This window comes from Parasteatoda tepidariorum, chromosome 9, assembly GCF_982258835.1.
Source record: "Parasteatoda tepidariorum strain Cologne lab strain chromosome 9, Ptep-v5.0, whole genome shotgun sequence".
NCBI lineage: Eukaryota > Metazoa > Arthropoda > Arachnida > Araneae > Theridiidae > Parasteatoda > Parasteatoda tepidariorum.
The window spans coordinates 24,073,769-24,085,265 of NC_141763.1; the positions used below are offsets into that span (position 1 = coordinate 24,073,769).

At 27.9% G+C, this 11,497-nt stretch overlaps 1 protein-coding gene across 1 annotated transcript in view; it reads right to left on the minus strand.

Annotated features, from left to right (window-relative positions):
- The window catches only part of LOC107451545 (dual specificity calcium/calmodulin-dependent 3',5'-cyclic nucleotide phosphodiesterase 1), a 600,146-nt gene extending 589,454 nt beyond the window's left edge, over positions 1-10,692 (minus strand). The window contains exon 1 of the mRNA XM_043042289.3: positions 10,552-10,692. Within this exon, the coding sequence (XP_042898223.1) occupies positions 10,552-10,666 (115 nt within the window). The 5' untranslated portion in view covers positions 10,667-10,692. The remainder of the gene's footprint in view (positions 1-10,551) is intronic.
- Between the last annotated feature and the right edge of the window lie 805 nt (positions 10,693-11,497).

The window sequence follows — 11,497 nt, forward strand, 5'->3', positions numbered from 1 at the left end:
GATTTAAGCCGTCGAGTGAAGAAGACGATATAACGATATAGCGATACACGCAAGGACTTTCTCTTACGTTCCGATGCCAACTCGCGCTGTGGAAGACGATATTGTTTCGTTATGTTGAGACGGCCTTGACTGATGGTAGAATCAGAATCACTTTTGAGACCTTATATCGTTATATCACATGTTCGTTTTCGCACCTTCGCGATTTGAAATCGTTTCTTGTAGATTATTTTCAATAGGATTAACTGCGTGATCGCCGTCGTAACCTTGTTCTGAACGCAATCTATTATTGAAAAGAATTTATAAAGAAAAGTTTCTTCATTAATTAGGTAAGTTTTTTATTTATTTTCTGACAAAACTTTTTTTATATTTTTAAATGTGAAAATTATCGGAAATCTAATTTAAGGCATCCATAAGGAATTAAATTACAAAGTAAATAAATTTGTTAGGTTATTTTTTTTACTTTCTTTTAATTTATTAAAAACCTTTCGGATAAAACTTCTAATAATTTAATGGGCTTCTATTACTGATTTTAAATTTATAAATCTTAAGTTGTTTTTATTTTTAGAAATAAAGTTAAAACAAAACTTATTTTTTGGACATAAGTCAATAAACTTTATTTGTTCAAAAGAATTTGAAAAGTTTGCGAATTTTATTCATTTCTTTTTTTTTTTTTTTTTTTTATCAATTACTACTTCGTTTTATTAGAGAGTAAAATCATTATTTTCTTTTAATTTTCGTTTTATATTATTAGTTAATTAGCTAAATATATTACCGAATATCACAATTCTTTTGTTTTTATTTTTAAGAATTTAATTAAGAAACTTTGCCTTACTTTGTTTTTCGTTCATAATTCGGTCATTATTTAATTTAATTTAATTATTTATATGAAATAATAATAAAAATAGTGTTTAAGAAGCATTTTTTTTTTCTAAAATTTATTTAGCTCTTTCTTTTAAGCATACAAATAATTTTTTAACGAACTTATTTTTTAAATTTTGTTACTATGCTGTTAGGTAAATATATTGATAAATTTCACTTTTATTTATTTTTTTATTTTTAAACTAAGAAATCTTTTGTTATTTGCGTGATCATTTTTAGAAAATATAACAAAACTTGTGTTTACTTCTTCATTAAGAATTTGAACATTACGATCGAACTTAATAATTCTGTAATTATTTACGCATAATAGTACAAGCAAATATTGATTTGTTAAAAAAAAGTTTCTTTTTTAAAAAAAAAAAAAAATATTTTTAACACTTCGTTTTAAGTGAAGTGTATAATGAATTTCTTAACAAACTTTTTTTTAATTTTTTAAATTTTCTTTCAATAATTTCAGCTAGATATCTTTATAAAATTCCCTTTTTATTTTTAAACTGAGAAATCTTTCAGAGAACGAAAATTTTAAGAAATTATTACAAATCTTATGTTTACTTTTTAGTTTAAAATTCGAACATTTTTAATTTTAAACTTCGGCTTTTAGTCAATCTAACTTTTATTTTAGTTAAAATATATTTTGAAATTTTAAAATCAGCTTTTGTTCAATAACAATATTTTTTTTCATTAAGGGTGTTTTAGGGGTTAACTTAAATTAAGACTGCTTATACCTTATAAACGATAAAGAAGTGCAAATATTTCATTCTGTATCTACACACATTTTTTAAATAAATATTTTAAGTAAGATTTGTACATCTTAGTCAATTTATTTAATATCTTTCTTAATCAAAACATATATATTTTCAAATTTATAAATTGATTTAAATCAATATGCGTATGAAGTCTTGATAGAAATCTGACTTTCTGTGCCTTAAAGTAAATGAAATTCAAAAATACTATATCGCGATACATCGCTATATCGCGATGCAAAACTGACGATATATCACGATATATAATTTCTAATATCGCCCAGTCCTAGTCACCACATTATGTACTTTTTGCAACCTGACGTCTGAGTATGAATTTTATAAATTTATCCCTTATTCTGGAACTTTTACCTCTTAATCGCGGCCAGTTCATCAATTTTTTTACTATTGTACTTGAAATCCCTGGGAAGATTAATTGACTTGATTCTGCCCGCAAAACATAAGGGGTAGCCGCAATCTGGGAAATATGGAACCAATAGTTTCATCAAGAGAGCGCTCCAAAGTTTTACACTAATTTTACCTTTTGAGTACTTCGCTATATCTCGAGAATTTTGTAAGCTAATTAAAAAAAATTTTACACAATAATAAAATTTGTTGATCCAAAGGTAATTCCACGCTAAAAAATAATCTTTAATAAATACTTATTATTTCATTTAATAATGGTTGAAAAAATTTTGACTTGTAAGTTATACAAATTTTCGCATCATTTTAAAGAATGTAATTTTATTAGTCGAAATACAAAATTTGAGCGTAATCAGTCATATAGTTTCTGATAAATCAAATTTCAAATAACTGACTTTTTTGAAACAAAATTTTTCAGGAACTATTCAATCTCCGTTCATTAAGATTGAGTACTAGAACGTGAAGATCCGATCAGAAAAGCAAAAGTTATTCAAGGTGGTCCGTTTTTGTTTTGTTTTTTTGACTCACTGTACAAGGAATTATAGGAATTAAAATTAGGAATGTCCTCTCTACTGTATGTAAAGACTCCTGTTAATCCTATTTAGTTTATTTTTCTTTTATATACAATTCCTTATCCTTTCTAGTCAACGGCAGTAAATTTCTATTACCGTTAGGACGTTAATCTTAACACAGTTAAGATTTAATCTTAACATCTTAAATACGTTTACTTCGAATTAACGAAACAGAAAAAATTGAGTTTTTAAAATCAATCAGGGTTTATTTTTAAAAATGAGTTAAAAAAATAGGCAAAAATGAGTTAACCCTTCCCGGCGTAGAAATGTTTACGTAATATTTTAGACAGGCTGCGTATTAGCTACTTAGACCTTAATTGTCAATTCTATGTAAAATAAGTTTCATAAAAACCTTTAAAAATATTAAAAAGTCGTGTCAATACCGCCCTAAAAAGTTGCAAATTTCTTTTTATTAGCTTTCTCTTTCAAATTTCACTTTAAATTTTAAGTAAATTAATTTAATAAGTATTAATCTTGATGATGAAGGCTAATTAATTAAACAATATTTTTTCTTAATTTTACTGTTACTTTTTAAATTTTAGAGGGATCATCTTGTCAAAAAGTTGTGACTGAACTTTGTGTTTCATAAAAAATAGTGTTTGCTAAGACTGGGACGTTTAGATATAAATTAGTTTTACACTTTTTAGTGATTTGCAATATTTTTGAAATTATAGATACTAGATAAGCTATACTGTGCTGGAAAAAGTTAGAGAATTAAAAAAAAAAATTTGTTACTTCTTAACCTGTTTGCATCAAACATCGATCCAGAAGAACATTTTTCACCCAAGTAAAAAGTAACTGCTATGAAAGTTGCTCGCTGTAAGAAATTATTTTGCAGAAACAAGATGTTTACAACCATTATATATTAATAGCATAAATCGAATAAGAAGTTTAAAACTAAAGTGAAGTTTAAAACTATCACTTTTTTTACATAGGTGTTTTTCAAATTTAAACAACTTTTTGCAAATCGTCATTAAGCAGACAGTTTTCTAGATTTTTGATTAAGATATAAATTTTCCAAAATATATAACACCAAAAAATTTATTCCACTATTTTTTATAAGTTTTAAAGTAACCTTATAATTCAGATGTCAAATTTAAATAATATATTTGAAGTTGTAATATAATGAAAGATACCAACTGCTCTGGACACGTCAAAATAAATTAAAAAAACGATAAATAACTACAAGGTAAATTTTGCAAATATTTTACTATTTTTGCTTGCTTTTAAAAAGGTATAGCATGACGTAAGTATCATAGCATACCTGCCAACTTTTAATCCTTTCCATTATAATTTTTCCCAGTGGTGTTGAAATGGAATTAAAACTTCAATTTTAAGCAAACAAATACGTTGTATTTGAGAAAACTTAAGTTTGCAACCATGATAGTAACGCATATTGATATATGCGCTTAATTTTTGTAAGAAAAGTGGTGATCAAAATCATTTAGAAATTAAATTTATAAAAGAAAAAATAGCATATATTTACTACCACTTTAAATATGAAAATAAAATCTTCCGGCAAATCTGGAAGAGTTGGTAAGGTATGTCATAGAGTAGTGAATTATATAAGCCTACGAATTATATAGAAATATAGGTGGATAAAAATTTACTAAATTGAATTTATTAAACCAAGAATCACAATTGATAAACTACCACTTTAAAATATTTATTTGCTGTCTGGAACTACATTAATTTACGGGGGCGCCTGCACAATTATTGTGCTTAGCACAGGTAGGAAAATTTTGATACCTGACGAAATGAAATTTTTGCAGGTGGAAAAAATTTAAATGAAGTTTGATCTCCGAATAATATTCACAACTTGCGCTTCAATTTGTAAATTAATATAATTTTATATTTAAAGTGGTAGCAAAATTTATTTCATTTGTGCTTCAATTTATTGATTAAATTTAGAAAAATTTTGAACACCATTCCATTTAAATAAATAGCTATATATATTAAACACTGAAATAATGAGTTCTGGCATGATTAAAATAAAATTTGCCTTAATATAAAAAAAATGCAACACCTGTGGTGTTTCATTTTTACACCTAATGTAAGTTATTAATACTAAACTTAAAGTCCAAAAATTATATCCTAAGGTGTTAAATTTTTAATTTAAGGTAGAAAACTAACTTGTAATATACGTAAAAATAAAACTCCTCAGGTAGATATGAGGTAAAACTACGTCTAACTTCAACCTCCGGAAATATACCTCCTTTTAACCTTAAAAACACCTTTTTTTTGTAAGGGAACTTTGACCTTTTTCGGTTACCAAACTTAAGTTACTTTTCAAATGCAAAGAGCTGCAAAAAAGGTATAATGTAAAAGAAAAGGTTAAAGTAGGACTAATTGTCATAAAAAAATTTTTATTTAACAGGAGTAAATTAATACTCATTGACAGAAAAATAATGTCTATGTATTCAAATATCACATTTTTTCCAATAGGTCTGAAAGTTTATATATATTAAGAAGGAAATGAGTAAAAACTGGTAAAAAATAAATTTTATTTTTAGCTTTTTATACGGGAATAATAAAATCTCCGTAACTACCAATTTTTTTTAACGAATGCAAATTATAAATTGAATAGCTTCTCAGCAACGAACAGACATCATATATTAGGACTTATCACTCTTACATACCTGCCAACTTTTACGCATTTGGCGTAAAATTTTATTTTTATACTTAAAGTGGTTGTAAATATATACTCTATTTTCATTTATGAACTTTATTTTTAAATGATTTTAATCACCACTATTCTTAAAAAAATTAAGCATATATATAAATATGCGTTGATATCATGATTGCCACCTCATGTTTCTTCAAATACAACGTATTTTTCTGCTTACAATCGAAATTTTAATTCCATGTTACTACCACTGGGAAAAATCATAATGGAAGGGATTAAAAGTTGGCAGGTATGCTCTTAGTATAAACTAATTTTGTGACTTCCGCTTCTGCGTTTTCTCTCGCCACTCTACTCATCTCTACATCGACACCATTACAGGCGCCCACGGGCACTAACACAGATGGAAAAGTCAATTGTCCGCTTCGCGGACAGGCACTTTGTATACTACTCCAGTTCAAGTTCAACGAACAGAGATAAAATTATAGTTATGAATTATTTATTGTTATAAATAGATTAACTCTTCCCGAAAATTATCTACTATTGAAATAATTCTACTTCAAGATTTTTCGCTTTTTCCAGCTTGCTATCAGGCCTTCGTACTAAACGTAATTGAACAACAACGGCTTTCCCAATGCAAAAGACGTAATAGGGCTAATAATTTTATAAAAAGAGAGACCTATTTGTAACTAGTGCATAGCTGCCTACTCTTCCGGTTTTTCCAGAAGATTTTAATTTCGTATTTAAAGTGGTACCGAAACTCATGTCATGCCATTAGACGTTTTGAATTATAATAATATTTATAAACGAGTTTGACCACCACTACATATAAATAATTACAACGAATATATAAAGGCATATTAATCTTTATGTTAGCAAATTTTAACCGAGTCAAAATATAAATATACTAGTGGGCTGTGCCCACTGCTCGCTAACGCTCGCCAACCCCCGAAAATTGCTACGCAATCTTATATGGTTTGCTTCGCAAACCAAGCTCGCTTCGCTCGCTACTAACGTAGGTACATTGCAAATGCACAAAATTTTAAGAATTCAAAACAATCATTCAAATCCATATAACAACTTTTTTTTTAAAAAAAAAATTACATCTTTTTAGTAAATACTAAGTCATTAAAATAAATTTGAATTCAAATAAATGACATGTAATTCGTTAAACCTATTAGAAATGTGCTATAGTATAAAATCTTAAGATATAAATTTCTAAAACTGATATCTCTTTAAAAAGGTTAAAATTTTGGCTATAATTAAGTCTATTAAAAATTTAAATAAGAGAAATTGCAATGGAAAAACCCTGCATAAACAAAACATTGAATTTCGGATGAAATCTCGTTTGGTGAGAATGTCAAAAAATACAAAATAAATTGACCTCAAATAAAACTCGAATCAAATAATTAAGGAAACTACTATCACGTTTCATATAAAGGGAAGATTTATTAACTAAACAATAAAATTACAGCATTGCAGTTCCAAAAAATAAATCTCACACTCACTCAAAAACACAATTTACCTTCTAATTAGTCACCATAGCAACCACAAAACTCTTCTCGTTACCATCTATAAACTGATATATAATAAATAAATTATCTAACAAAAAATACGATGCGCATAAGCACATAATATTTTACACTCTGGTTATTTCAGTTTCCGTTTTTAGAAGCGCTATATGTTGAGCCACCCAACCTAGATTTGGCATGTGACATTTTTAGCGGCAATTATTGGTTGATTTTCTAGCGTTGCCATTCGGAGAGTTGTAATGAGGTTTTTTTTTATCGCCGTGTAAGAGTAATATATATATAGATTATTGAGTAAGATTGTTTTTCGGTGATTGTTTTACTACCGCTTGAAAAATTCATTCTCAGAAAGAGTAAAAGTTGGCAGGTATGCTAGTGTCTTATTAAATCGTCTGTTCAAAAAAAAGAAAAATAGTGGTAATACAGGAAAGTCGTTAAGATTTATTTTGTAAAAACAAGGTAGTTTGGTCTAGCAGATTTTATTTGAAATAATGTTTATATTTGGGTTTTAATCTACAAGCACTGCTTTTTTAAAGCTAAAGCTGTAAATAATAGAAAGAAATATCCATTTGGCATAAACTAATATGATCTAAGACTTTCTTTTCCTGTTGATGTTTTTCATATATAAAATACTTTTGGTGTCCCGGCAGTAATGAGCTAATATGATTAACAAATAATAATTTTAAATTTAATACAAAATAAATCAGTACTAGAAGCTAAAACATCTATGATTTTAATTAAACACGTTTTATGGATTAATTTCTTGAATAGTGTATTACTTCAATAAACTTTCATTTTAATTGATAATTAAACAAAAGAGTCCTTACAAATTCAATAAGGTTCTGAAGAATGTATTAGATGAATAACAGATTAATGGTATGACTAATTTAATATGTTAACATAATTTAATGTAAATTAATCAATGCAAAATGTTTTGAAATCCATTTATAATTAGACACGTTTTTCGGAACTGTTTTATTTGTAGTTAGATTAGCTGTAAATTAACTTTCAACTGCAACTTAACAAAAGCGATTTTCTAACTGCAAAGAGGTTCAAAAATATGTTACTAATGGGTAAACAATATGACTGCTTATGTATATTTAATTTATAATAGTTCTTAATTTAACACGTTCAGGCCGGGGTGAAACACCGGTGGGTCACGCTAGATTGTCTCATCTTGGCAGCGCACCGGAGTAAAAACTGGTAACAATGAATTTCATTTTTTAGTTTTTTTCCGGGAATAATAAAAATCCATAACTACCAATTGTTTTTAACGCATGCAATTTTTATATTGAATTGCTTCTTCACCGTGATAAATTTCCTTACAGTGAATTGTTATTGTTGAGAATAGATTAACTCCTCCCGAATATTATCTAATATTGAAATAGTTCTTCTACCTGTATTTTCTCTTTTCCCGTACCAGTAATTTTACTTTTCCCGGCGTGAACGTGTTAATATGAACTAATTCAGTAGCCGAAGAATAAAAAAAGCCATGTTTTTTATGAGACGCATTTTGCAGAAAAATGCAGTGCTTCTTAAAAATTGCATAGATGCAATAAACTTTAAACTTAATCGGTAACTAAACTAAAGCTAATTCCCAAATGTAAAGAGGAACGAAAACGGTACAACATGACTATTCGGTTAATACAGCGTTCCCGCGGGCCTTGAAAATTTTGAAAAACAGTAGCGAAAATAAAACGAATGTCGATACTTTAAAATCTGCGTTATCACCAGTAGAATTTTTTGACCAAAAAAGTATATATGCATGAAAATTCCAACTTCTCAACCACAAGAAATATCTTTTAGCATAACCCTAAATTTGCTACCCCTACCAGACGTGCCAACTTTTAATCCCTTCCATAATAATTTTTCCCAGTGGTATTAAAATGGAATTAAAACTTCAATTTTAAGCAAACAAATACGTTATGTTTGAAAAAAATTAAGTTGACAACGATGATAGTAACGCATATTAATATATAAGCTTAATTTTTGTAAGAATAGTGGTGATTAAAATCATTTAAAAATTAAATTTATAAAAGAAAAAATAGTATATATTTACTACCACTTTAAATATGAAAATAAAATCTCCCGCAAAATCCGGGAGAGTTGGCAGGTATGCACTACTAAAACTTTTCAAGGACCGCGGGAACCCTGTTTAAATATGACCGCTTTGGTTAAGCATACACAATGTGTATAATTAAACACATTTTTTAAAATAAATAAATTAAAGTAGCTTCTTGAATAAAAAATTAATGAAAGTCTCTGAAAATTTTTTAAAAGTTACATAAATTTTCATGTTTCAAACTACCAATAAATAATTTTTTAATTTAAAAGAAATATATGAGAGCAAAAAATATCTTAGTAAGAGTTTTGTAATTCTCAAATGCTTACTACATTTGAGAATTTTTCAGTAGTTTTTAGAAAACCTTAGCTACCACTCATATTATTCCTTGGAAATCCTATTAATGTAATGAACGTCGACAACCAAACCAAAGCGACTTTCCAAAAGCTAAGAGGTTCAAAAAAAGTATAATATATCTAATAAGTTAATATTAGGTCTACCTGAAAGTTCTGTCCGCGTAAGTGCATGTCTCCTTTGATAGTGATGAAAATGGTTCTGTTATAAATGATAATGATTTACCTTTTAACTTAACCCGTTTTGTCCCGAATTTATATATTGAAATGATACAAAAAGTGGTTTCATGGAAAAAGCGGTATAATATATTTTCGAAAATAATTGTTTTTTCTACTGTTAGGGCATTCAAAAAGTCTTTGATAGATCAAAAAGTACTTGCTCCTTATAATTCTACATCTAATCAGAAATAACTAAATCATTGTGGTATCTGAGAATCTTTTAATTCACCCAGATAAATGAAAATGCTGAAAAAAGTTTCCCACCACAATGAATGTTTTTGAAAAAAGGAACTGTCCTAAATATAGGACGCTGGGCGTTAACCGGTTTATAGAAGTGTTCTAGTTTTACCTCCACGAGACGGGTGAGTCATATGTGCATTCTCAGGGTATCGATAATCAAGGCAAAAAAGATAAAACTGGTAGCCAAACTATTTTTATAGCAGTTTATTTGTGAGCGGGGTAATAGTAGTTTGCTTTATTTAATTCACCACTACTTATTTCGAATTAAAAATTGTATGGTTACACTTTTAACACACAAGAATTGGGTGTGTTAAATTTAAAGTGAAAGCAAAAATAAGTCAAATCAGCTATGCCCAAAATTAAGCTACCAATTTATTATTTTTTACTCTCCTGATTCTGATTCCGCTAGAATATATTTATGACACGCCTGTCCCGAAAAGGTTAAAGTGATACAGCATATATGTCGCAAAAGAACGTGTGCATACATGTTTAAAATTATAACAAAAATATCCGACAGAGCTAATTAGTACATCTGTATATATTTGAGGGTAAATGCCCTAAAACAATTTTTAATAAAGGCATCGATAGCATCCTCGTATAATAAAGCGTGATCTTTCGCTGACAGAATTTTTCAGTTGACCTAATAATATGAATATTTAAATGTATTTAGTATATAACATTTAAAAAAAATTTTTATATCAAATAATTCAGTACTCGAAGATTATAAAAACATGTATTTCATTAAATATATTTTCATAAAAATGCGGTGCAATAAAATATCTTAATAGTGCATTGATGCAATAAACTTTTACCTTTATCGATGACTAAATAAAAGCAACTGTTAAAATGCATGAAGGTACAAAAAAGGTGTTCTGATATCGGTATCTTGTGCAAATACTTAAAGCACTCACCTTGCACATGGTACGAAGTCCAACCATCTTTAATAATAAGGGTCCTTCTGTTGTCATTCCGTGCACGGCGCACAGTTCTTGTGGTGAGGGATATTTTAGAACGACTTGCTTCCATAGCTTCGCTTTCATAAGTGTTCCTGACTCCACATTAGTTCGCGGAGAATTATTGGCGCTCGCGTCGCGTTTACTTTCGGTTTCTCGCAAGTAGACAACAAAAAAGTAATTCTCTAAAAATATTTTATTAGTGAGTTTTTTATTTGCATGTAGTGCGTAATTCGATATTTAAGAAACAAACTGAAAACAAGAAAATGGAAATAGGAACTCCCTCTTTCTATATGTTATTTATGAAAAATAAAGCAGTAATAATAGTTATTCGTAATGAATGAATTTCCCATATTATAACTATATAATTCATTCGTTTCACTTATAATAATTTATACGTGAAAGCCCTGTAATTTAAATAAATCGAAGTTTGCATTTACAGCGTAGAATTTTGTATTGAAAATAAAGTAAAATTTAGAATGTTAAAAAATGCACGAGCCCTTTTCATCGGTTCGAAAAAATATAGAGACAATTGTCCGTAATGAATATTTTCTTCTATATTTATTATAATTTATTTGTGAAAGCTTTAAAGAATGTAAATAAATAAAAGTTTGTGATGGCATTTACTGCGTACTGGAATTGTGCTGTATTAGAATTTAGAATGTTGAAGAATAACCAAGAAAATATTATTACGAATTTTTTTCTCAACAGTCATCATATTTTATGAGAGAAAGTATTAAATAATGTAACTAAAAGTTCTAATTTGTATTTACTGCATAAATTGCTGCAACAGAATTAAATTAAATATTTGATAACTGAAAAGTGCACTCTCTTTTCATTCTGTTCTGAAAAGCAACGGGGAAAATAATGTTCGTATCGAACGCCTTTTTAAAACTCAATACAA